Source organism: Betta splendens, chromosome 1 (assembly GCF_900634795.4).
Source record: "Betta splendens chromosome 1, fBetSpl5.4, whole genome shotgun sequence".
Lineage (NCBI taxonomy): Eukaryota > Metazoa > Chordata > Actinopteri > Anabantiformes > Osphronemidae > Betta > Betta splendens.
Window position 1 is genome coordinate 5,452,902 of NC_040881.3, and position 26,677 is coordinate 5,479,578.

The window sequence follows — 26,677 nt, forward strand, 5'->3', positions numbered from 1 at the left end:
TCAAAGCCTCACACACACATTGCTCAGTCCTCAGCCCCCTCTGTGCTAATTTGGTCAGCTTAGATTGGCCTACACGCTGTTAAGTGATCCGTCGCAAATGGTCTGAAATTTATGACAAATTATGATTTGCTTAATAAGCAACACTAGTTTTTGATTTTAGGCACAGAGGGCGGACGGTTGTCACTGACCTCAGGCATTGAAGCGGAAGCAGGAATAATCAAAAAATATATAATAATAACTTAATTAATGCTAATTGAATAGGATCGATATTACATTTTCTCAACACACTAACCTGTACGCAACCTTGACTAAAGATCAGGCACCATAGAGGGACGGACATGCTGCAGATGGTGCGTCATTGGTGCCAGTTAGCCACAGTCTGCAGCTTTAAAGACTTATTGTATAATGATGATCATATAATACCAGTAAAGGTACAGAATGGGTCAATTTCAGCCAATTTAACTGCACATTGATTGGGGAGTTATTAAATGGCCTCGGAGTACATCAGGCCGGCCTCAGTCGGCTCAGAGCCGCTGCACAGACAAAGCAGTCGTCGTCCCAAACCCGCGCCACCACAATGTGATGCTCCATTGCCCCAGACCACAGAAGGCTCCCCAGACAGGGACCCCTGGTCCGCACGCGCTCACTCAGACACACTCACAAAATGGATACAGACAGCAGACTGCTCTTCATTCCCCACCGCTTTCATGGCAACGCTCAGACACATTCAGAAACATATAGAGCTCTGTAAATATCCTACACACTTCACAAGTCGTACACAAATGCTTCTGATGTGCACATGTCCACGTCGACCTGTGCACACTGGGCTCCTGCAGGCAGATGGAAGGATTCTGCAGACACCACCGCCACCTGCTGGTCGCTACCGGCATGACAGGCGTTAACGTCTATTTCATGTTTTCTACCATTATTGTCATTTATTATTTTGTTTAGTTACATTTTGCTGTAAACTTAACACATGTTGTACTAACTGTAGATTAGTTAACGTTTAATTGATGAAACATGATGTTGCACCAGGTCTATATTCAAATAAACACCAAGACGTGAACTCATGCTTTGAGCCTGGTATTTATCTTCAGGGCTGAGAAACACGCAGTCACCTTCTCCACACGTATCCAGACAGTCGATACCCTCGCCGGTGCCTCGGCTTTGGTGACATACAGATATACAATTGCCCTCAGATGTGGCTCTAACTCAAACCAAATGGCAGGTAGAGGCTCACGAGGTTAACTGATACACCAATATATCAGGCTCACCGACGTCCTCTGAACTAAACAACACCACCGCTCTAGTCCACGGGATTAAACCACATAATTCAGCCTCTGGCGACACCGAACATGTCGGCAACTAAACGACACGTCCACCTTTTGGATGTGTTTTGGATGTAGTGACTTAAACCACTACAAGTTTATTGTTTTAGATTATTTTTGTCCACTTTCTTGCTTCATAATTTTTAGATTTATTGTATGTTTTTATATAAACATCTCCATCCATTGCTGATTCTTTTGCTTATGCGGATGCAGCAGTCATGTTTAAATCTGACCATTTCTCTGACTAATTTGGTTCTGGTGTGTCAAATTGTTCTTTGTTCCTCTTTCTCTTTTCTTTTTACTTGGAGTCATGAAGCCTTAATAACGTCCTTCTCCATTTCACGGATGCCGCTGCACAGTGCGGTTCCCCCTTTTTTTTCCTCCACGCTGCAGTAGGATGAAAAGTCGGTGCACGGCATCTGTCTGGCATTAATCCATCTACATTGGTTGAGAAGTAATTACATGAAGTGTCAGTAATAATGCGGCGAACTCCAAACCTTATGCGAGTGTCTGTTTGTGTGTAAACGTTCTGACAAACTGAGCCGGTGATTGTGTTTTGTCACTCGCCCTGACAGCTCAGACCAAAACACAATCACACAAGCGTCGTGACTCGGAGCGTAACCTCTCGCGCTGGCTCTCGCTCCGTCTCCGCTCGGTGCGGAAACATCTGGATCCTGAGAGAAAGTTTGAAATATAGGACGAGACGGTGGGTGAGGGGGACGTGTGCGGCCCACAGGCCCGAAACACGTATTGATTCATTTAAAATAAATTAGAAAACATGCTCTTGTCATTTGGGTTTTTGCCCCTAATTGTGAGCGTGTGTTGTACTCGAAGGCCTTAATATGTTGCTTTCCACGCCCTCTGGGGGCGGAATGAGGAACTGCGCTGTTTGATACTGAAACCCCGGCCTCCTTTGTGCTTCCCAGCAGAGTTCACCGTACCACGAGCCATCCTGACGGGCCACGACTGCGAGGTGACGTGCGCCAGCGTGTGCGCCGAGCTGGGCCTCGTCATCAGCGGCTGCAAAGGTAGGAGCTCGTCTGAGTCGGTGCCGGCGCTGAGGCGAAATAAAAAGGAAAAACCGCCCCCGTGACCTCGTGTGATCCGTGTGCAGAGGGGCCGTGCCTGATCCATTCCATGAATGGAGACCTGCTGCGGACGCTGGAGGGCCCCGGGCGATGCGCGTCCCCCCGCCTCATCCAGTCGTCCACCGAGGGCCACTGCGTGATCTACTATGACCGGGGGCACTTCTGCCTCTTCAGCGTCAACGGGAAGCTGCTCCGGCACATGGAGCTGGAGGACAGCGTCAAGGTGAGCCAGCGTCCACGCCCACTTCCCGGTGAACGCCTCGCTCGCGCGGCGGGGAGCGTTCCAGCGGCGCGGTCAGCTCTGGACACCGACGCCATTAACTACCCTGCAGCAGAGGGCGACGCATTCCCCGCGTTTCCTCCCGCGCGGCCGGAGTGACACGAGATCGCAGCTACTGCCTTTGGTTTCCTGACCCGCTGCTTCCGGTTTGGCCTGGGAAATGTAAGCCGGCTCTGACAGACAGCCGCGCGCCTGGTTCCCATTAAGGAACCCTGCGCGCCCGGGCCTGCGCTCGCACAAAGCCGCAAATATAATGTAATATAAACACACGCAGCTCGTAGAGGTCGTGATTAATGAGCGCGTGTGAAGACGGATTGCGTGCGCCGGGAAAGCGGCCCGTGATTCATGTCTGGGTTCCAGGGCCCTTTATCGTGCCTGCAAGAGAACCTGATGGAGGTTCAGGCTCTGCCGCGTCGCATGGCGTTAGGAAAGTCCTGACGTCCCAGGGTGCAGCTGTGCGAGACCCCCTTAGCTCCGCCTTGCCAGCAGCACATGGATGTAGAATCAATCTTCTCCACTCAACGATGTGCAGCCGGATAAATACGAGTTTGTTCTGGCCTTTGGAAGACGGAACCCTGAATGTTTGCACTGTGAATTTATAAGAGTCTGGAGTCAGAGGTTAGATGGCAGCGTCCTGGTCTAATAGCAGCATCCACTGACAGCAGCCATACTGAATGGATTACAGTCTTTTAAGTAGTAGTATAACTCAGGCCGTGTAACCGTTCCAGACGTTTTTTTCTCTTGCTGTATCCATGTAACGGGGGGATTAACAGCGCCATAAATCCAACTTTCTACCTTCCCCAGCCTCAGGATCCGCCCACCGTTCCCTGAGAGAAGTAGGAAATATGGGCATTAAAAGCGCACGTGTTTCTGCTGGACTCGTTCCCCGTCATCCGAGCCTGCGCCGCCATCTTGGCTCCTGCCGGGCCGTCGGCCATCTTGCTTGACCGCCCAGCGGCAACGGGCTGATTTATAATGTCAGCCCGCAGCCTCCTACCTGGTCCGGCCGACATGTCTGCCAGCTCCCCTGCCTCCTGCGGGGATGCACTGAGGTCATGGACTGTGTTAGTACAGTAGAGTCGGAGTACATGTAAATACTGTAAATAGATGGTCTTTTACCTAAAGCTGCATGAATAAAGCTTTGCTCATTATTAATGGAGGTTAATCTAAGTCTGATTAGTGCTAATTGTATGTGTTACAGACAAGTAGTAGTATGTATGTATGTATATTAGAGCTTCTTGTGCTGCTGCCCCCAAGTGGCCACAAACCAAAACAGCACTTTTAAAATCCTTCAGGATTTTCAAGGTCTCTACCTTTTTTTGGCGTATTTATTCGAAATGTCCTTTTCCTCCTCGTGTTGTTTCCGCTGCCAGTCACTCGAAGCACGCTGCTCGTTGCTTCTATCGTTGTTGTCAGACTCACTGTAAATGTTGATGCACATGACAACTGTCTGCAGACCAACGCGGAGCGTCGCGCCTCGTTGGCGGCCATCTTGGATGATGACCCGAGCTGCCAATTAGGCTGCACTCGTTCTGTGGGCGCGTTTGCGCTGCGTCGCCTCCGCTTAAAACCTGCGTCTGATGACAATGAGAACCAGAGCTTGTTTGTTTCCGTGCGGTAGGAAATTCCACCCAAGGTCTTTTTTTCCTGTTCGTTTATACAGAACACTTGCTTAATTGGGTCTGCGCTGTTTTCACAGTCCAGTGTGTACTTCTCTTGAAGGCTTATTTACGTTTGCCTTACGAGTCAAGTTCCTGAAAATGACTTCAGTTCCATTTCCCCGTTGAATACGGGCCTGATTCAACACACATGTTGTTGGTGATTGAAGTGTCTCTCGCAGCTGAAGAGCAGCCGGCGTCCTTGTCGCAGAAACCGCAGAGCGCGAGCCGCCCTGAATCAGTGTCGTTTCCCGCGTCCGGAGCTCCGCTTTCCGCCTCGTCATTTCGTCGACTACGGTTACTCGCTGATTGATGCGCCTGACGTTTTCGGTCTCGGCTTCCACCGTGCGCCGAGCCCGTAATGGACTCCAACACGACTTGATTTGTGTCCGTCCGACTCCCCGCGGGCCCGTTCGGCTGCTACAGTTCGCTGGAAAAGCAGATGAGACGAGTAAATCTCCGCGTCTCGCCGTGGGGCGCCATCTTTGCAGCGAGTCAGCGTCTGCGCGCGGGAAAGCCCGCGAGGACGGTGGCACTGACCCCGGACCGCGGGACCCTGCACTATGAGCTTAGCTCTGCCATACTGTCGGAGATAAACTGATCCCAGAACGCCAGTCTTCAAGACAATTTATGCACGTGGGTCCAGGTTGAGTAGCGTTGGGGCTGTAAACAATAACGCCTGCGTCACTGCGCGTCCTCCGCAGGCCATGCTGCTGAGTCGTGATGGACAGTACCTGCTGACCGGCGGAGACGGAGGAGTCGTGTCCGTGTGGCGGGTCCACAGCCTCACGCAGCTGTTCACGTACCCCGGCTGCGACGCGGGCATCCGCTCCATGGCCATGTCACACGACCAAAGGTAACGCACGCGCCCTCTTAAATGTCTACATGTGCAACAGGATGTCCATCCAACACGTGTCCTCCTCCGCCCCCGAAGGTGCGTCATAACCGGCATGGCTTCCGGCAGCATCGTGCTCTTCTACAACGACTTCAACCGGTGGCACCACGAGTACCAGAACCGGTACTGAGCAGAAAGCGGCGGCGACCCGACTGACAAACGTCCCGAAACACCCGCAAGCGTGAGCTTTTCCTCAAAGCACTGTTCTGTCTGAGTCCTGAATGTATCTCCATGGAGGAAGCTGTCCTGTTATAGTGGAACATTGAAACTATTTTTAAAAAGGGCATTGCTATATTTTGTAGACCAGATAGATTTTCATATGAATCATAGGGTGGGGGCGACGTTCCTGTGCGGTTAAAAAAAAACAGATCTATTTTTAGCTGTGAGAGTCTATTTTCATCTCTTCCAGAAAAGAACAGAGGGATTTGTGGGGAGCTAGTGAGAATCTTTGCGCTGGAATTAAAAATCCAAATATTTCTGTACTCTAGGGTGAGTGTTTTTTTTTCTGTAGGTGTGAAACTGTATGTGAGAAATTATTATTACGCTATCATTCATTTTAAACATGCTTCTTTGCCATTTTTGGCAACACAGCTGGTAGATAAGAAATAACGCAGAGGGATTATACGTATATAAATATATATCTAAATATTTACTGTTTAAATGTAGTCCCTCCTGTTTAAGAGTCCTCCTCCCTCTGTGCTTGCTAAGAGACTGTGTCTGTGCATGGCTCACTACTTAAAATCCATCAGCACAGACCTGTCACCCGATCATTTAATACATTAAAACAATTTGATCAAATCGACGTGAAAAAAGTTTGCAGAGGATAATCGAGATCTGTCAAACAGTGAGTCTTATTGTGGCGGGGTGAGACGTTCACTGACAGGAGGGGACTTTCTGTGTGTTGTTCCCTCTTGTCACAGCAGCCTAAATTGAAAAAAAAAAGTTGAGTCTGATTTAAAGCGACGCTAATTCATCTTCCTGTGTTCCTGTTTTAAAAAAGCGAAACGTCCACTTTTCTCTGATTTCAAAGGATTCCTTTAAGTGCTGAGCGTTGGTGTGGTGTGAATCTCCAGTTGTATGATCTACTCATGAACCAATATAATTTTGCCATCGTTCTGGAGTGTCGTGTGAGTTCTGACAATAAAATGGAATTTTATAACTTAATAATTTGTGTCCAGTGCTCAGTGATTAAAAGCAGTCACAGCGCCCTCTTGTGGCCACAAACACTCAACACAAACCGTCTGTTGTCCAAGTCTTTATTGCATTTTTAATGTTTTGCTGTGCTGCTGTTTCATAAAAGGCAGCGACTAATCCTAATAGAAAACATCCAAGCAGCTTAACACACGTGATTTTAAATTGTTCTTCATACAAAGGTCCCTTTTTGTAAACTGCCGGCGGAGCTGATGGAAACCTAGTTCAACAACACATGCACAAAAAAAGCCGCATGGACCGGAGGCCTGTGGAGCCGCTGGAGGCGAGTCCCAAGACCAGCTGTGACGTAGCTGGTTTTAATGAAGGCATCATTATCCGATGACACTGAGGCATAAGGCCTCCGTCTTTACAACACATTCATCCTTAAAACCCACAGTTCACATCTAACTCTACGCAGCCTGTGGTGCAGCGGGAATCATCTGATCTGCTAAAATCACATTTTTCCCAGATACAGTTTCATTGTTGGATCTACGCTATTGTTTCCTAATGTCATGCGGTGAAATTTGGACTTTAGGCGCAAACAAAGCTTCAAGCTTCAGGTTCTTATTCTGTCTAGCACATGAAGCCGTGTTACACAGGGTCGACATCATCTACCAGTTAGCAGGTTAGCATGGCAGAGACTGGCAGGCTCACGATAAAGAGTCAGTTCACCCAAAAACTCACAGCTCAACACTAAACCTGCAGGTTCCTGGAGTCAAGCTACTGAAACCTCCACCCCTCACCCATGATGCGTTCACTGCCTTGGCTAAGGCAGAGAAGAGAGACGTTTACATATAGATTGACACCGACACTACCTGAATCTCTGGGACAGCAGGCCGGCGATCAACTACTATACGAAGCTAATAAAACGTCTTGTTTTGGATGAACGGAGCCTTTAACTGCTTTTGGATCAGCAGGTGCCTTCAATAGCTGCTTGGTGCTTTGGCTGATAATATTTCAAGTGATGATTGAGCGATGGGGAACTTAAAGTTGAGACATCTGTTATGCTGAGACACACAATCACAGACTGTCTCTCTGCTAAAGCAAAAGGAAGCGAGGCTGGGATGTGTGTGTGTAAATGAATTTCAGTTTACTGAGCCACAGGCTGAGGAAGCTGGGTAATAAATAAAAGACCTTTCACAATAAAAGCAATGAATGACTTCGCACCCAGAACTGACATCTGACTCATTTCCTTCCTGAAAATCCTCACTTAATAAATACAAACATATATACAGTCAACAAACTTTTAGGAAATGCCTCACATCCTCTAGTTCTGCAAAAGGGCGGGAGAAGAGAGGGGAAGGTAGCGACGGCGGTCACTGGCTCAGTTTACGGTGGGGAATGACGCGCGTGTGGGACCAGGAAGCTGCTCTTTAAACCTGCTCCAGGAGCTCGTCTGCAGCCGTGGCCAAGGGCGGGCTCATGCATGTGGGGGGGGTGGAAGGAGGAGAGGGAAACAGGGTTGGATGGAGGGAGGAGGGGGAGGAGGGCTCTAGTTTGGTGGGCGACGAGAGGGGGAAGAACTCGGCGGGGTTGATGGGAGAGAAAGTCGGGGAGGGGGGAGAGGGAGGGGGGGATGCTTTGGGGGGAGACCTGAGTGCGGTTGGGGTGGTGCAGGTGGGCGGAGCCGAGTGGGCGGAGGCGGGTGAGGAGGCGTCGGGGAAGGCGTCCACAGACGGGGAGGGAGAGAAATGAAGCAAACTTATAGGAGCGAAGGGAGGGAGGCGAAGCTGGGCGGCCGAGCCGCACTCGGACCCCGAGCCGGACTCGGACCCCGGGGCCGGGTCGGGAGGAGCGGGCCGCGGCGCCGCGCTGGAGGCCTGGACGGGCGGAGAGGAGTCCAGACAGGGACACGGCTCGGTCCGAGGGCCCGGGCAGACGTGGGGGCGGAGCCGGATGGCCTCCTTATCTAGAGCCGTGTTCTGGGGAGCAAACGGACACGTCAGCACGCGGAAACCTGGGAGTTCATCAAGACAAACCCGTAATTTAACATCCATCAAACTTGTTAATAACTAACTACGGACCCAGTTTTGTTACGATTCGATTCAGATGAATGGACATGAACAACACAATGAAAGGGGGATGGACATTGAGAACGGATGGACGACTGGACGAAACAACAGCATGAGGCCACAGGACGACAGCCGATGGAGCGCTGTCTGCGGAGACGAGGGGCAAATGAGGGTTCTGACGGGGAGCAGAGGCCGGGTGCACGCGCCGCTCCTCATTTGCCCTCGCGCCGGCAGCGTCGGGTGCGGGTACGTACCGTCGCCTCGGGGCTAATTCGGCGGGGCCAAATGCAGGGAGAGGGGAGAAGCAGAGAGGAACAGAGACTGGTCTTACTACGCAGCGTCACAGCATCATTTCAGCACAACGAGCGCGTTGTTCCCGCTCAGCGGCGCCGAGCGGCCGGAGCTGAGGTGGAACAGGCGCTCGCGCCTCCGGTAAAACACTAGCAGTGACTGTGGACGCACGGCTGTTCCCATGAAGCAAGTTTGGGACTGCACTAGTGGTTATTTCATCCTCCTCACCGTCAATGAATCCCATGAAAAGACCAAAGACAACGATCACGTGACGTGTGTTTGTGCCAAAATCTATGAAGCAACACTAGTTGGCGGATGTTGCTTCATGTTACTTGTTGGGAACATTGTTGTTTATCTCTTATTCAATGTCCTGCTGGTTAAACGCTCATCAAATGGCCGTTGTAATGTTTGTTAGTAGCTGCAGGAGCCACCTGGTGGGGAATCACTAAATAAATAAAGCTTTATGTGCCGTATGTTTTGTCTTCTCATAGGATTTGCTGACAATAAGGCAGAACTGCAGCTCTTCCTTAAAATTGCTTGAGGGAATCTTTCATCCAAGGCAATAAACATGCGCTGCGTCGCACCCGTCTCTGACTGCGTTAACTGCCCGCGCAGCTCCCAACAGTCTCCACCAGGTGGAGCCAAAGCGCCGTTAATTGGGAACGGTGTTGAGTCTGGATCCACAGGAAGCTGGTGTTCAGGAATTCTTTTGAACAAGACCACGAACAAACAGCAGCCAGTAAGTGGCAGAGACGGATGCAACTCACACAGCTCTTGTGTTGGACATTAACAACCTCACCGACACAAGATTTGAATGAGATTATTCTCCATTAAAGGTTACTGATTAATGCAAATGGAATGAAATGAGGCAAAGGGGTCAAAACAGAGCAGGATGTAAGTTAATGAGGTCCACATTAGTTAGTTACTGACAGCAGGCACTGCAGCTGGTGGTCAGAGGTTCTGAGACAGAAACAGGAAGTAAGAGCCAGCAGTTGTTAGAGATGGGGAAGAAGGACGAACGGAAGGGTGATGGCTGGAAAGGAAGGGGGGGGGGGTAATGAGGCGTGTACCCGGCTCCGAGCTCCAGGCGTCCCCTGTGGTCCGGGGTTGGGTGTGAGGAAGGGGTGAGGAGGAGGAAGCGGATGGAGAGGAGGAGGAGGCTGGGGCCGCGGCCCCGATTTACACCTCAAACTGTCAAATGAGATCCACAACAAAATGAGTCTGACTCCTCGTTAGAGACCACTCCCCCTTTCCTCCTTTTCCTGCTTTCAGTTCAGACAGACCGGAGGGAGCGAGTGGGGTGGTGTGACCTGATGGGGGGGGGGGGGGGTGGAATCATGCAAATGGTACTGAAGGAGACAGAATGGAAGGATGTGGCCTCTACAGGAAGGACTCCACTGTCCACCCTGCGTCCAGCAGCTTGTCTGCTTTCGGCAGCAATGTAATTCGTCTATAATTCATCTGTGACATCTTCGATACAGATTGAGGGCAAATACTTTACTGTATTTGGGTCAAACATCACAGTCATGTTTGGAACAGGGCCTGCTGCATGTACGTGAGAGCCCATGTCCGGGCTCAGACGTGATCCGTCAGAGGTGTAAAATCACAGAGAACGGGGATATTATGCGGAAACACTGGAAACGGTTTCAAACGCTCACCATGATGACAGTCACACCAGCTGTGGTGTTGCTGTGCTTCGCCGCAGTGTTAAAGTGTGTCTTCAGTTTACCTGAGACCTCCATCTTCATGTTGGTCTCCATGACTACATCCTCCTACACACACACACACACACACACACACACAGACGAAGCGAGTCGTGAGCGTTGCCTCTGGTTGTTGGCGTCACGCACAGACCCCGTGGCGTAAAGTACCGTGACCCATGGGTGGGAGAGGACGTCGTCTGCCGTGTACCGAGCCTCCACCTTGACCTGCAGCATCTTCCCGATAAGCTCCTGAAACAAAAGCTCAGCGTGTCAGTCGGGCCGAGCAGTCGCCTCTGAGACCAGTCAAGCTAACGCAGCCGATGGTTCCAGTGCTAGTAGCGTCCGGTGATGGTGCAGAGGGTGGGATGTTTGATGGCAGCATGAGGCACGACCCAATTCTGCGCCCTAATCTGCCTGGATCTGCCTGTGATGTTGGACAAGGCTGGTAAATCTCTTCCTACACGTGCAGCATGGTGGTCAGATTTGGCAGGATGGAGCGTCCACCCCACCGTAGCACCACAGGGCTGTGTTCCCAGCCCTCTCCTGTTCTCCATCTGACCTTGGTCACCTGCTCACACGACTCCACCTGCCATGTCTGCGCCGAGGCCGCTAAGTGGGAATGTTCAGTGCAGGTGGAGTTACAGTACTGCAACGTTCAGTGTCTGCGCTGAGCAGTGGGAGTTCTGCCGTGGCTCAAAACAATGCTGTGCCGACTGCAGCAGAAACAATGATGGGCCATAAACCAAAACAATGAGCTGCAGCAGGAAGAGCTGAGGGAAACTGTGAAACCAGGAGCTCCAGCGAAGTCACGTAAACGTGCATGTGGTCTTTTTTTAGGGTTTATAGCTTCATTACTGCATGTTGGTACATGGGGAGGGGTCTAGTGCTGTCTACAGTGACAGGCCACTGGAGCAGCAGTGGGTTTAATTAGCAGCTTAGTCTTAATACATGACATTTAAGGGCTGGGGGGGGGTCCTTCAGCAGACAGTAGTCATTAAAGGAGTTTGGTGGGTGAATGTGCACTGTTAAGTCCACAGACTATTAGAATCTCCCACCTTCGCTGAGTCAGTGACGTTGTCCCAGTAAGGACTGGGAAAGAAGAGACGCCCCAGAAGAATCTGGTCAAACAGATCCTCTTGCATATTACTGTCACTGTGGGGAAAAAAAACACAAGAGGCCGTTTAACACCGACGACAAACTGAGTGGAACACATTCAACAGCAGCATCAAGTGGAAACGTGGCCGTAGGCACCTTCTAAAGGGAGGGAAGCCACACAGCAGGATGTAGGCGATGACCCCCGCGGCCCAGACGTCCACCTTCAGCCCGTAGCTGCGAACGGAGGGAAGACGTCACGACAGCGAATGGAGACCAGGCGCTACGGTGGCCACAGCATCTCCCCCCGTCCCCACACAGGAACGTGAGGCACTAAACCCGTGCTCCGTGAAGCCTCGCTCACCCAGACTCCGCTATGATCTCCGGAGCCACGTACGTAGGGGTGCCGCACACCGTGTACAAAGGCCCCTCCACCACCGTGGCCAGGCCGAAGTCCCCCAGCTTCAAGGACTTGGCGCCGTCGGGGAGCTCGTGCACCTGGGAGAGAGCGGAGCGTCAGTCAGAGCCGCACGTGCAGAGGAACGAGGGCGACCGCGCGGACGCACCAGCAGGTTCTCGGGTTTGACGTCCCTGTGGACGATGCTCATGCCGTGCAGGTACTTCAGGGCGCCGGCGAGGTCGCGGATCATGACGCCGGCGTCCCGCTCCGTGTATTTGGCCGAGGAGGTGATGGCGTCGAATAAGTCCCCCCCCTGCGGGAGAAGGCAGAGCCGGCGCGTTAGGACCGGGCCCTGGAGCGAGGCCGCGGAGCAGAGACGCACGCGCTGGCGCCGCACCTTCACCAGCTCCATCACCAGGTAGAGCTCGGAGGCCGTGTCCACCTCCTCCATCAGCATGATGATGTTGGGGTGCTTGACCCTCCGCAGCACGGCCACCTCGCTCTCGATGAGGTGCTCCTGCAAACAGAGAGGCTCCCGTCAAGCAGGAGTCACGCACGCTGGATCTGAATGGGCGTCAAGCGTGTGTGTGCGATTCAGAGCGGCATCGTCATCGAGGATAATTCAACTCGAGCCATGAATAAAACATGACCAACCTAATCTAGCAGTGAAGGACAGGAGGATCAGAGACGGTGCTGGGTGTGGGCGTTAATAATGCACAGTGGAACGCTAACACATGACCCGTTTGTTGTTCTGTGTGTGTGTGTGTGTGTGTGTGTGTGTGTGTGTGTGTGTGTAAGAAGGACACCGAAAGCAAGGAGAGGAAACGGGAGGAGACGAGTGAGAGGAGGTGCGAAAGCAAAGTGACGGAACCTTTCCACGACACTTGGCCTTGTCGATGATCTTCAGGGCGAACTCCTTTCCCGTGGACCTGGAGAGAAGCAGAGCAAATAGGGGCACTCATAAAAAACAGCCCTGATGAAGTCGGAGGAGTCAGGACTCGCCCCGAGAGCCGCTCGCTCATTAAAAATGCACGTTGGCCGAGCGAGAGGCGGAGCGGCGCAGGGACTGGTTCAGAAAGACTGAGAGAAAACACAGCGCTGTGACCTTTGACCCCGCCTCCTTCAGCAGGGCGTCTCCGGTGACTCTGGCAACCGATCACATCCGCTGCCTGCTCGGCCCCACGTTAAAACGCCAATGAGTGCATTCACGGCCGGGTTGAATCCGCGGCATGAGGGGCTTAAACGCCTGTCATGAGGACTGAAGCCCCCGCGCGCGACGCACGCCTCCTCGGGCAGGACGTCGAGCTACTGTGAGCAGCTGCGCCGTCACTGTGTGCAGCTGGTAAACAGTCTGTGCTTTTCACCCACCTCTCCACACAGTCCTTCACCACAGCGAAGTTCCCATCTCCGATGACCTTCCCCACTTTGTATTTGTCCAGGAGAGTGGAGGTCGGCAGGCAGCGGTTGCCGTTAACTGTTAAAGAGAGAGAACAGGAAGCCCTGAAAGTCTTTACTAGAAGCTCACACAACAGTGGGACACGTTGTGACTATTAAAAGGCCTCCGTGTTGTTGTGTGAGAGCAGAGGACCCACCCTCCGGACTCAGTCGATCGCTTTGCTCCTGGCGGCCGATCGTCGACTCGTTTGCATTCTGGGACGAGACGCGATGCGACGGAGGGATCTGTGGGAAGTGAAGCAGGCTCGTCACCATGGCAACCGTAGGCTCCAAAAACATCCACATGACTGCTGCATTATTGGCCACTTTTGATGTATGACATTCAGTAAACTGTAAAAAAGTAACCCAAGAAAATGACTGAGTCTAAACCAGATAGTAATACAGTTTGTATGATTTATGTTTAGGTACATAAAGCTGCAATGATTATTATTCAAACTAGGCCTGAGACAAGCTTGTCCTTCGTCGGCCTCAGCGCTACAGGAATAGACGCTCAGCGTGTCCAAATGAATGATTCATTTCTTGTGAGGGTCACATTTGCAGCTGTGGCACTTTTAAAATCCCGTTTCTCGGCCGTTCTCTCCGATCAGACGTCTCGTGGCCGGCGGAGGACGGAGGCGGAGGACGGAGGCGGAGGACGGAGGACGGAGGACGGAGGACGGAGGCGGAGGACGCCTGCCAGCCGGCCGAGGGGCACGCGGGCCTTGTACTGTAGTGAGGGACCAACATGCAGCTTAGACCCCGTCAATAAGTCAGATTAGCTGCACTGGAGGTGATACAGGCGCACGCTCATTACTACAGACGGCTGCATCGCTCTGTGCTCAGAGGAGGTCGGTGCAGTCACGCGGTCTCTGTGTTTCAGGTGTGTGCGTGGATAAAGGTGCTTCTGTGTCCGACACCTTAAAGTCGGGATCGTTCCTGGGGCTGGTGGGCGACGGGCTCGAGGACTTCGCCGACTTCGGGTTCGAGATTTGGCTGCCCGAGACACCGTTTACTGTGTGGAGAAGATCAAGATCCAGGTCTAAAACTCACACGGTCGTCTGAAGCAGCAGGTGTGTAGCTGAGTTAGTGTGTGACACCGGCCTCACCTGGAGATTTGACTGGAGAATGACTGGTGGAGTAGTGGACCGGGCGCCGCGCTGCATAGAAATAACAATCACAATAATAAAACGGGACATTCGGGTGGAAACGATGATCTGAATCACATTGTCATCAGCCGCTGTCGCTGCCAAACTGGCGACCTGCTCAGCGTCTCCTTCAAACCTGACAGAGCGGCTCGTAGAACATTAACACTCAGCACAACGTCACCGTCTCGCGGCGCAAAAAGCGCTGAGTCACTCGTCACAGCTGCCAAGGGTTCAGCATGAGGCTGCAAAATGTGATTGCATGTGGTTGCGTCAGTCACCTGCTCCGGGGGACTTGCTCCGCCTCCAGGGCCCGGGGCTCCTCGCCGTCCGCCCGCACGACGACGACCTCAGCGCCCGGCATTCTGTGGAGACGACATCGCACGCGCTCGGTCACCGTTTACTGAGCGGAGGATCGGCGGCGCGGTTTCAGCGTTGCTGTTCTGAAGCCTTTTAGAATCTGACAGAGGCGGTTCAGTTACAGCAGCAGCGGGCTTGTAACAATGCAGGTGGTGAGAGAGGGTGAGGGGGTGATGAGAGGACGGCAGCACGCCCACTGTGGACCAGAGCCCCCGGGGGGTCATCGCGTGCATGAATCACCCACCTTTTCTACGACGAGCGCTCAAATTACAACACTGAAGCTCGGATAAAACTGCTACACGTCCAGTTCTTATTCAGATGTTTTCACTTTCTGACTGAAGCTTAATGAAACGTTAGCAGCAGACCCAGAACTACTCCTCTGTTTAACGGGGGCTGCTCTACCTGCAGCTCCGACTGCGGCGCTGAACCACTTTTGTTCTGTCTCAGACCCAGATCCTAGAAGTGGAGCAGAGGAGCGTAAGTGGGACGAAAACTCCAGGCTGCTCCTGGTGCCGAGCAGCGGTTATCTGCCTCCCTGTCCTTCAACAGGATGCCAGCACTTTGACTGGAATGAACTCCTTTTCCTCCCCTTTAGTCTCGGTGGCCTGAAGAGCTGTGAAGCTGTGAGTGGATCGCATCGTCGTGACGACAGAGAACAATGGCACGAATGAACGAGTGACGCAAATATGTTTTTTCTGATTGACCTGAATATACATAAAAGAAACACGGTTGACTATTAAGATAATACAATAACTACATGATCTCATCTAGGGGGCGACGTTGAGCTCCACATGCACATGCACATGAACACACACACACACACATGAAGATGGAGGTTTAGTTAGTGTTGGCAGGCCTACCAGTCACGAAGGCTGTGGAAGCCTTACCACTGGGGTCCAACACAAAGTCGTCCTGGGCGTAGCGGTGCTTCTCTGGGCCGCACGCTATGAACACGTCGTCCTCGCCGAAGAAGTCCTGTAGGCAGGAAACCTGCAGGAGGAGGACGGGTCAAAGAGCCGAAGTCAGTCTTGTATATTGTGTGTATTTCCACAGCATCTACAGCAGCTCCTAAGATACAGTGTGATGGTGCTTAAATGAACAGCCGACAGCCAGGTTTCTGCAGCATCCACCCCTCACGTCTGCACCCGGGGGCCATTTGTCCCGATTTTTTTGAATCCGTCTCATGCTCCGATCCTCATTTCCTCATATCGACCCACCAGCGGCCCCCGGAGGAGGAACGGGAGCCACTGGTGAAACCCGGCAGGGCTGTGGGAGGACGAGCAGGAAGACAAAAGAGGAACGAGATCTGCTCACCACCACATGCACCCACACGCAGAAGGCATATGCACTGTATCACACACACACACACACACACACACACACACACACACACACACACACACACACACACACACACACACACACACACACACACACACACACACACACACGGCTGAGGGTTGTGGGCAGACAGATGGATCCTTTGGGGGGGGGGGACCCAGTGGGAGAGGAGTGTGAGTCCGTGCGTTCTGTATGTGTGGTAGATGTTTAAAAACCTGGAACCCCCCCCCAAAAAGCCGAAGAGCAACTCTAGAGCAAAATGAAGACGTGGAGGCCGACAGAAATGGAAACAGAAGCGGTGGAGGAGTGAGAAGTCCCACTACAGTAACAAGTGAGCGATTATTATTAACACCACAAGCAGCGACACGCGAGCGGCGAACGCAACAACGACACTGGATGACGAAGGTTCACACAGGAACAACACGGACGTCAGAGGCCTGACGTAGAAGAGCTGGAGCGGCCGGGGCAACGCGCGGCGGCGTCGCCACGGCAACCGGACCATCGTTTCTACACCCGACTGCGCTGTGGTCTACTTCCACCTGGCGCAGCCCTCGCGCGCGAGCGCAACCGGGCTGAGCGGGGCTCAATCAGCATGTTAATGGTGACTCAGCTCAGGCAGAGGCCCAATAAAGACCTGTGGGAAGGTTACAGGTACGAGGGGCAAAGTCAACTAACCAATGGTGAGCGACTGTCAGTCAGGCTCTCACCAGGACAAACAGCCAGCGGCTCCGCGGCCGCCGCCGGTCTCAGCCAATCGGGGACGTGTTTGCAGGGCTTTGTCTGGGCGGCCGCTCCTGGGGGGTAAACTGAAGTTTGCCTGCCAAGATGCGACCCCACCCCCCCTCCCCCCGTCTGACCTTGTTCTCCCCATTCGTCTGCTGCCTGCTGTACTGGTGCCTCCCAATGCAGAACGACTGGAGGCTTGAGTGCGAAGAGAGAGACTATCAGAAAGAGCTGCGAGGAAACACACGAGGGAGGAGAGTGTCTGACAGGATGATCACTGTAATCAGCCATCATCAGTCCCTCGCTGCTGTTTCTCGCCCTGAACCACGTCCAAAGGGGGAACGGGAATAAGGAAGGATGAAAGTACAATGCATTTGAATATGCAGCACCTACTGAGCTCGTCAGGGTGACGCTCGAGCCAAAGCATCACCACAGTGTGAACTCTCACTCCACCAACACCGTTTAATTCCCCTGATTAGAGTAAATCTCAGGCCCGTGTTGCAGCCGAGGCGCCGAAACGAGCGTGTGTGTGTGTGTGTGTGTGTGTGTGTGTGTGAGTGAAGCAGCCGCTGCCAGCGCTGGGCGACAGCCAGCTTTGAACAAACCGAGGCAAAGAGGCGGCTGAGGTCACGCCTCGCGGCGGCCTCGAGCCCCCGACACCACATCTGCCCGTCGGCGCTGGCGCTGGGACAGGTTTGTTTCCGCCGATGATGTGCAACGAGCGCTGAAGGAAGACGCGTTTATTATCACTGAGCCCCACTGTACGTTTGGTTGAGTGATGGGACCAGGAGGAAGTGACTGTCCCACACCTTCAAGGGGGAAACTTAGGTTTTGGTTTAGTTTTTCTATCATTTGATGAATCAATTTTATTCGCACACGTCATAAAATAAATCCGGTTTCAAATATATGATACAAACAATATTTAATTGTAAGTTTAATAAATAATGTGTAGTAGTAAATCCACCTGTTAAACGGTCACATCTGCTGAAGGTAACGGATCTCATATGTCTTAACACTGTCTGTCCTGTCATCTGAAAGTTAAATCTGCGAATGATGCGGTTAAAATACAACAGGTAGTGCTGTGTCCTCAGTATTTATCTATTGAAAACAACTGGTTGTGGACCTGAGGGACAGAACTGTTACAACAGCGCTGTGACTAAACTTGCTTCTGTTTTCCACTTTGTAACTGTTTCTCTACCAGCCCTTGAAATCCTCCCTGAATGATTTCTACATAAAAAAAAAACTGGCAACTCCCGGGCCGCTAAGCGTTCTTCAGTTTAATGAATGCACCGATTAAACAATAAAAACAGGGAAATCTCATTTTCTGCCTGCCAGTCAGCTTTGAGATGCAAAACAGAGAATCTCTGCACAAGTAGCAGCTGAGTCTTCTGGCTTCTGAGAGCCGAGATCCACCATTAACATTCAGTGTGAGGAGCAGCTTTGGGTCAAGGAGAGAGAGTGGACAGAGGTGCATTGTGGGAACACACTCATGCACAAACACACACCTGACAGCTGCACTTTAACCCTCCCTCCAAGCCTGTTGGTCTCATTATCTGGTGGCGGCCACTCTCCCAGCGGGGGGGCTGTGTGTGTGTGTGTGTGTGTGTGCGTGCGTGTGTGTGTGTGTGTGTGTGTGTGTGTGTGTGTGTGTGTGTGTGTGTGTGTGTGTGTGTGTGTGTGTGTCTGCAGCAGTGGGAGGGGGCCACGGCGCCTGCAGACCGGGTGGCTGAGCCCTGTGATTTGGTTTGGGAGGAGCAGATGGCAGGCTGCTGCTGGAAGGCATGTGGGACATGTGTTCATTTCTAAAAGAGCAAAGTCTTTACGCAATTTAGGTGAAAAATTAAATGTGTATTGTTAATGTTAGGCGTTTTTACATTTTCTACACAGTATGAACCTACAACAGCAGCACTAGGTCATTTCCTAAAGACAGTTCTAATCAACAAAACTCCTTCACTCACTGTGTCACTCAAGACAAACACCTACTTTATGTAATAAAACAAGACGATTCTGTGTGTAGTCATAAAGACTAATTTATATACAGTATATTATAACTATGGTGCAGTATACGTTGAATGTAGATGTTGAGCACTGAACATAAACAGGCTTTGTTGTACAATCAAGGGAAACAGCTGAGATGATTGTATTATCGTGGCTCGGATCCATTCAGGTCCAGCTCAGGTCTCAGGATCAGGTTACAGGCTTGAGGGGTTAAAAGACTGAAATGGACCTAATGGAGTTGTTGGACAGTCTGGAGGCCGAGGCAGCGAGACAAGCGAGTCCATCTGAATCCAGCGAGTCTGTTCATTTTGATTGGTGACATCTAGTTACTGTGGACGCTGCTGATTCAGGCGTCACGGTTCAACTCTGACAACTCTAAAGCAACGCTCGCGTTACAGTACGTTCCTGCTTGACTTTTACAGCCGTGGATTTATGCTGCGACAGAAACCACCCATCAAAGGAGGAACATAAATGTCGGGCTCTTGCTCCTGCTGATGTGATTAGCATTAAAACCCCTGCGGCGAGTATCTGAGCAGGCCGAATGACACGCTTGTCGCCACCAGTTGTGTAATGTGTCATCTGCAGTATATAATCCTTAAATGCTCTAGTGCACATGTTCTACATCACTATGAAACATTAACATATTAACGGCTCAAAGGAAAACTGGGATTTTTATTGATCCAGTGTAAAGTGCAGTTCATTGTGCCACGAATTGATGGACGGATGGAAATTCATGTCTCTTGAGCTTCAAGCCCTCGGACAAATCGAGCTGTTCTGATGCTTAGTATGCAAATGATTCCCCATGTCTCCTTGTGGAAGAGAGTATGGTGTACTGTAGGGGAGGTCAGGTCGCGGTCGCCCCGGTAACCAAACTCACAAGTCTCAATGTCAATGAGCAGCGCATTGCTTTTTTTAAGAAGCATGTTTCAAGGTGGGAATGGGACGGTTCAGTGTAAAACCAGCCTCTGCTGAAGATCTGCTCTGGTTTCACCACTTCACAGAGCTGACCTAGCACATGGTCGCATTCCAGCCAACTGTTGTTGGCTGGTTTAGAAAGGCGAGATGCTGTGTCTCAGTTTGCCCAGCGTTGAGCCAGCGTCTCCTCTCCTCAAAGGATTAGTGGGAGCATCAGCTCTCACTCTAGGGAAGTGGCTGGTAATTCCCAGAACAGGACAATCGAGGCAACACAATGTCAGAATGGGCCCCATAAAGTCAAATCAAACATTCCTCGTGCCAGGATAAAACAGCTGCTCCGCACGGCTGATGCACAGAAATAGATGAGCATCGGGGCTCCTCGTCCCAGATATCGGACAGAAGCGAGCGACCGCAGAAGAAACACTGAAAACCTCACGAGACGGTTTAACGCGAGCAGCTGTGGAGACGAGTTCTCCTGCAGCAAGCTTTCACTCGGACGCTGTGATTCACCAGCAACATGTACTGTATCAGTAGAGTTACCGTTCCCGTGAGTCAGATAACCCACCAGAGAAAAACCTCTTTCCAGTCAACATCTCGCTAAATGATGTGAATCGATAGTTCAGAAGAAGGGCATCGTGTGTTCAACCTGGGCTCCTCTGCAACAGAGGGAAACCTCAACGAGAATTTGAAATGGAAACATGATAAAACCTTATAGACCATTATATCAAAAGCAGCCTTGCGTGTCTTAACAAGGTTGGACGGGTTAGGAGGAAACTAGGCTGATGGATACGGAGAAAGGCCCCAACTCTAAGAGCGTATTCATTGGTGCCTAGTTGAGATAATAGTGGCGTAGAACTGTGCATGGATGATTAAACGGGGGTCATTACCCCGACTGCTGACACAGCTGAAGCCAATAAATCACAGCAGTTACACAAGATAAAACCTTTAGACACAAGGCTCAGCTGTCCGCTCCCATCTGGTTTCCATATCATCCAGTCCCGTCTCATTGGAAGCAGCGTAGTGCACTGCAGCCAACCCTCACCGGAGCCTCCTTCCACATCACTGGGGCCACGCCCGCTCACCTGCTTCCCCTCCAGCGTGTACAGCCTCCGCACGGCGCCCGAGTCCAGCTTGATGGCGTCGGTGATGTCGGCGAGCACCTGCTCGAGGGAGTGCGCCGTCTTCTTGTTGAGCAGGATGCGCACGGCCTTGCGCGGCCGCACGCCGCCGCGGACGACCGTGACCAGCTTGGGCCGGATGAAGTCCTTGGCCTCGCGCTGCAGCTCGCTCCTCAGCGCCGCCAGCGAGGAGAGGGAGCGCGACGCGCCCAGACGCCCGCCCACCGACCAGTTGGGGCTGGTGTTTTTGGCGTAGTCCACGCGGCGGAAGGCCTCGTTGGACGCACACACGTAACTCTCACCTGGGGGAACAACGGAAGGCCCCGGGGTTATTATGCGTTGCGATGAGCACCGGAAATAGCCTGATGGTTGCAGGGAGGCGTCATGTGAAGCCGCTGGAACCCAAAAAGCCTCTCCGCCCCTCGGCCGCCGGCCTGGACTCGCCCCCGAGCCGAGCGCCGCGTTTCATCTGCCGGGATTCCATTCGAATTGTTCACACGCTAGCGTTCCCCCTCAAGAATGAAGTCATGTGATGCGTCCAGGGGCTGGAAACCGCAGCGAGAATGTCTCGTCGTTGTTCTGAACCGCTGCAGGGGAACACCCTGCAGAACCTCACAGGCTGGCGCCAGTTAGCAAGGAGCTAATTTAGCTGTACTTGGGAAATTGTATCGTTAAAGAAAGCGTTTGAAGAGAAATGCATCGAGCTCAGGCCATTTGAGACGATGAGCCCCACGGTACCTGGATTTATTAGGTCTGCAATTAACCACGGGCTAATTAAGAAGCCGGGACACAGCTGGAGGGTTCTAACTGGAGCCGTCATCCAGGACAAACACTGGTGACTGGTGACGGGGTCTCCCTGGGGCCTCGGCCACCTGCCAGGGGCCGCTGTGCTCCTGTGACGCACAGATGAGGTCCACGTTGATGGGAGCGTCTCTCCAGACGTCTCTCCAGACGCTTCGACGGCAGCGGCCACACAGCTGCCACCAATTCAAAACCCTGGCCGCCCATAAAACACCATTAATATGCAGCTGATACACTTAAGCAGCCACAATTAAGCTATTAATTGTGTGATATTCATCACTGGCCCATTGTCTGTCCATTCAAATCTGCTAAAGACTATGTTGTGTTCCACAAACGTGTCAGATGAAGCACTGTTGTGCTTTAATCCAGCCAATAAACCCATTTGGAAATCTTCCTTCAGAGTCCAAACACAGTATGTGTGTCTAGCAACCAGGAAAAGAGAGGACCATGACCTCACCTGTCCATCAAGCACACGTCCAGGAAGCGGCTCCATTCAGCCTGGAGCTTTAGTTTAAACTTCAACATTAATTGAATTAGGATCAAATAACCATTATGCCTAATCATGTGTCAACCTGATATTTCCATCCGCTTGCATTGCCTGGTAAAGTTAAAGCTCTCTCCGAACCTGCTATTTAAGGCATCTGCTACCTCCCGGTGTTGTTTTCCACCAGCGCAGCACTTTGAGCTCAGTAATCCTCTCCAGCCACGAGGGGAACGCGTGTGAATGCAGCTCGATTGCGTTTCCACACAATGGAGCGGTGGCAGGCCTCAATCAATGGGAGCTCACTGCTGAGCTGTGCACTAGTGGTCCCTCTGTCTGGCCATTAGTCACACACCGGTGCAGGGTCCACCTGCAGCCAGTGGACAATGACTGGGACCCACACAGAACGTGGATAATGACTCCGATGAAGATCAATTCTTTCAAAGTAAAATGTAACACATACTTCTGATGAAGCATAATTGAGAGGGATTTTACTTTGAAGTGATGCCACTTGATCGTGCCAGATGTTGAGGAAACAGAGGTTGTTCCGCCGCCCAATTCAGATCGGGCTCTGGCCTAAATCTCCCAGCGCCTCTCGGGGGACGGAGCATTTAGGAAACGAGCGCGCCACAGAATCACGCGTCTTTGGGAGGAAGCGAAGTGAAAACAGACCAGATATAAGAGACTAATGAGTCCGGCGAAAGGTCTGCGCTGTGAGCGCGCGTGGGCGAGGAGGCGGCCGACGCCTTCAAAGCGGATTGGAGTCAAGTCGCTGTGCAGACACTCTGGGGCTCAACATGAAGATTAACTTATTACTGCAAGGTCACAGTCCCGGCGCTGAGCGGCAGCGGCAGCACAGGGGGGGTCATCGGCTCTGATCCATTTGTGTCTGCGCTGGAAAAGTTTGTTACAAACCATAGTTCCCACTGTTCAAACTCAAGACTTGAGACGTTTATCCAACACCGGAGGCGTTTGGCCTCCACCGACCCTGACATGAGATCAGTGCCTAATATCACTGCGTCCATCATCCCTTACCCTCCACCAGCTCGTCCAGGCTGCCGATCTTCTTCCCCCCGTCCAACGTGTACAGCGTCCTGACTCCCTGCGGAAGGTTGACGTTGTCCGACAGGGACCGCGTGAGCTCCATGAGCAGCGCATCCAGAGACCTGAAGCGATCGTGGGAGACGGCGAACACCAAGCCTTTGAAGTACTTGTCCCCGTTGCGGTAGAAGCGCACTTTGCGGGCTTTCTTCTCGGAGGTGAGCGACTGGAGCGTGCGCGTGCGGTAGAAGCTACAGTGCGCGCTGTGCGCCGGGCTCGGCGCCGGCGCGGCGCCGCGGGGGGCCGCCTGGCACCCGGAGCCCGAGTTGGTCCTCGGTGTCCGGCTCGGCTTGTCCCGCTCCTCGAAGTGTTCGAACTCGATACTTCTGCTGAGCGACATGTCGTTTAGAAAGGCAACTTTTACCGGAGAGTCCACGAGGGAGCGGCGAGGCCACGCGCGTGCGTCTCCTCCGTCTCCGGTCTCCGCTTCCAGCCCACAAGCGCAGGGAAGTCCCGTAACTGCGCCGACGGCCGTAAAGGTCCAAAAAAAACCCGCCTAACAATGTGAAAAGCGCCCCGTCCGGTCAGAACATCGATCCAAACGCCCACTCGGGATTATCCGCTGGAAAACGCGTGGAGAAGTGAGCATCTGCGTCTGACAGGCACCGCAGTGGAGCTGTCGTGAGCGCGAGAAGAGGCAGTCGGAGAATTTTAGAAAACTTGTGCCGCATCCTCCTCCCTCCTCTGGATCCAGACTCTAACTGGCTGTCAAATCAATGGACTACAACAGAGGAGGGCGCAGGCTTCCCCGCCTCAGGGTCCTAACGCCCCCCCTCCGCGGTTCCACCGGTCCCAACCCCAGTCCCGAGAACCGCTGACCCGCCTGTGTTCATCGTCACCGCCCACCGCTGCTGCCTGCGGGGCTGCGGGTGTTGAAGCTGGGTCCAAACACCACAGTTCAAAAGTGGTGGACTTTTTTTTTCCCCCCCAAAAATGATGCACCAGTTATAAACAAGAAGCGAAACCCAGAACATGGAGGGGAGCTGCAGCACGTGCACAGTAGTGTAGCAGAGTGCAGCCAAAGAGAGAGGTTGGATTTAATCACCACCTGGTGGGTTCACGATGGAAACGCACCTCCTCTACCTGCATCACCACCTGTCACTGGAGCTGAGTGAGAAGCCCCGACGACACAGAATATTAAAGCGATATGAGTGAGCGGGGACGATATGGGAGGTTACAGTCTGATACTACGATTCCCACAATATAAAAGTGTGTCCATCGGCCAAGTCCTTTATTGATTTGAATAAAGTCCACATACTGTAAAACCGAAGTCCTCCACTTTCAAGGCTGCTGTGACGGACGCATTGTCTGAGCCGCCTTCGTGGAGAGAGTTGCTCAGCAGGAACCGAACAGGAGCCCTCTTCCCCCACAGAGGGAAATCCTGTTCACAATGACAAAGCAGAAAATCCCTCAGCGACAAGAATCCTGAGCCCCGAAATAAAAACAACAATCAGGTTGGCGGTGAAGCCTAAACCCCCCGTTTCTTTTGCTACTTTGGGTAAGCTGCTGACATAATGTAGTTTATGAGGGATTTGGGGAATAATTCACCTCAGGCATTTGTAGGAAAAGCATTTAACGAAATCCACTCTTAAGGAAACAACGCCGAGCACATAATCGCCCGCAAAGCTCTGCTGCTTCCTTTCTATCGGGACGGAAACCTACTTAAATTAAAGCTGATACTCTGCAGTTTGATATACTGTGGAATCCCTTTATTTATTTACTTCACTCACCAGTCGCTGCAGCTGACTTCGCCATTGTGCATCCGGACATTGTTTCAACCTACTGTACAGCATTTGGGCCGATTCTAATGACAAACACCACGTGCACAGTCAAGGGTGAAGCTTTGGGGTCAAAGGTCAAAGGAAAGAGGAGGCACACTTCCTACAAGAGTTGCATCTAAACTCTGTTGGTGGACGGGGATAAAACAGACACGATCTATAATCAAAATAAAACCTCAAGGTTATAGTTAATATTTGTTGCCTTTTAATAATTTGACTATATAGAATTTAAAACTGAGAGTGGTTGTTTTCTTTAATTGAAGTCCTGTTTTTTCTGGTCAGGTGGAAAAGAGGAGACACTGCTCCAATGCCCTCTAGTGTTCACAGACGGACACTAAACACTGTTACACTGTCCCAGTAATAACTGCTACTGGTTCCCATTAACACCAGTGTCTGATCATTGGGCAGAGAGCTGCTGAACAGCCTCCCTCTGGTGCAGAGCCCATTTCACCCCTGATTCCTCAGCACTCGACCTCATGCCTCATCTCACGCTCGCTCGTGAACGGGTCCCAGAAATGAGCTGAAGGCTGCGGACTCGTCAGCTTCATCACACTGGGAACTGGAAGTCGGGGTCCTGTCAAAGCCACAGCACTGGCATGAAGCGCAGATACAACTCCCACCAGATACTTTCTCTGTATCTGCTTTCAGTCTACAAAGGAAATGCAGATTCACAGCTCTTCTAAATCTGATACTGGGACGGATCCTTTTCCCTGAGCTCATACTGTGATGTAACCTTTCATGTAGGCTATATGTAAAAGGCCATTGACATCATGACTACTGTCTTCACATAAACAGGTACGTAGATAGAAGGTTCATCCAAACCTCTACAACCCAGGAAATCTATGAAAGCAAATGAACAGTGTTTTATAATTCATGATTTCTATTAATTCAAATTCAAAGGGAAAAATGTGTCCCAAAACAGTCTGCTCACTGCAAATATTCCTCCGCCTGGAACCGACCACAGACCATGGCGTTCCAGTGTGGAGCAGCTACAGCTTGATTAGGAACCTTAAATGACTCCGTTCCGTTACCAGGTCAGATTAAACCTCAGGTTTCCCACCTCACACACAGCAGCAGAGGTCATGTTTCCACCGTGACCCAGTTCTCTCACATTGTGTTAAAGGTAGAGCTGCGGCTGCCGCCAGCTCAGTTAGCACCATGCTACAGCATAGGTGAGCTGAGGCTGCGTGGCCTTGGATGAAACTGAACAATTTCCTTATTTTTTGATCATCTTTATTGAAATCCTAATGTGAAAATTATTTGAAAAAGCTTAATTTCACCAGGATCAGGACTCAAATCAACATTGTTGTTTGATGTTGTTGTTGATGAGGTTTATGAGATCATCTTTAATACAATATGGCATGAGAAACGCATCAAGATGAAATTTAAATAGAAAACATATGGAACACGCTTTTTGCCACAAGATGGGGCTCTTACACCTGCTCTTCAGTGGAACCGTCTGCTTTCACATTCACGTTTCAGCTTAAACATTCACACCTTCCGACAATTAAGTTAAGCTGAACGTCTGCTGAAAAAAAGGGCCAAAC

The 26,677-nt window shown here is 51.7% G+C and overlaps 2 protein-coding genes across 17 annotated transcripts in view; one reads left to right on the forward strand and one right to left on the reverse strand.

The window, feature by feature from the left end:
• The window catches only part of lrba (LPS responsive beige-like anchor protein), a 127,771-nt gene extending 121,355 nt beyond the window's left edge, over positions 1–6,416 (forward strand). For 8 of the 11 annotated variants that reach the window (XM_029151127.3, XM_055510010.1, XM_055510024.1 and 5 more), the window contains 4 exons: positions 2,255–2,356; positions 2,443–2,639; positions 5,059–5,210; positions 5,289–6,416. In XM_029151127.3, coding sequence (XP_029006960.1) covers positions 2,255–2,356; positions 2,443–2,639; positions 5,059–5,210; positions 5,289–5,379 — 542 coding nt within the window. In that variant the 3' untranslated portion in view covers positions 5,380–6,416. The remainder of the gene's footprint in view (positions 1–2,254; positions 2,357–2,442; positions 2,640–5,058; positions 5,211–5,288) is intronic. The other 3 variants (XM_055510004.1, XM_029151229.3, XM_029151248.3) reach the window with 1 other exon arrangement.
• A 73-nt stretch (positions 6,417–6,489) lies between these two features.
• On the reverse strand, positions 6,490–24,139 carry dclk2a (doublecortin-like kinase 2a). 6 transcript variants are annotated; one of them, XM_029151285.3, is made up of 18 exons: positions 23,287–24,139; positions 20,934–21,271; positions 15,735–15,864; positions 14,796–14,879; positions 14,479–14,529; positions 14,290–14,384; positions 13,531–13,618; positions 13,307–13,412; positions 12,810–12,867; positions 12,336–12,455; positions 12,105–12,251; positions 11,903–12,036; positions 11,698–11,775; positions 11,502–11,598; positions 10,615–10,695; positions 10,402–10,515; positions 8,707–8,719; positions 8,204–8,362 (listed from the first exon to the last, which is right to left on the reverse strand). In XM_029151285.3, exons 1-18 carry the CDS (start codon positions 23,690–23,692, stop codon positions 8,346–8,348), a joined length of 2,157 nt encoding a protein of 718 aa, XP_029007118.1. In that variant the 5' UTR covers positions 23,693–24,139; the 3' UTR covers positions 8,204–8,345. The 6 variants fall into 6 exon arrangements, 5 of the variants coding, with proteins under 5 accessions (XP_029007103.1, XP_029007095.1, XP_029007118.1 ...); XR_008695061.1 differs by lacking the exon at positions 8,707–8,719 and adding an exon at positions 9,814–9,934 and having other exon boundaries at positions 8,225–8,362; XM_029151270.3 differs by lacking the exon at positions 8,707–8,719 and having other exon boundaries at positions 6,490–8,362; positions 15,762–15,864; positions 23,287–24,138.
• Between the last annotated feature and the right edge of the window lie 2,538 nt (positions 24,140–26,677).

Coding starts and splice junctions, on each gene's coding strand:
- dclk2a (XM_029151262.3), bottom strand. CDS start 23,692: ATGTCGCTCAGCAGAAGTATCGAGTTCGAACACTTCGAGGAGCGGGAC. Junction 14,880..15,734: donor TTCCACAGCCTTCGTGACTG/GTAGGCCTGCCA, acceptor TCGTCTCCACAG/AATGCCGGGCGCTGAGGTCG. Junction 12,868..13,306: donor GTGAAGGACTGTGTGGAGAG/GTGGGTGAAAAG, acceptor GCTTCTCTCCAG/GTCCACGGGAAAGGAGTTCG.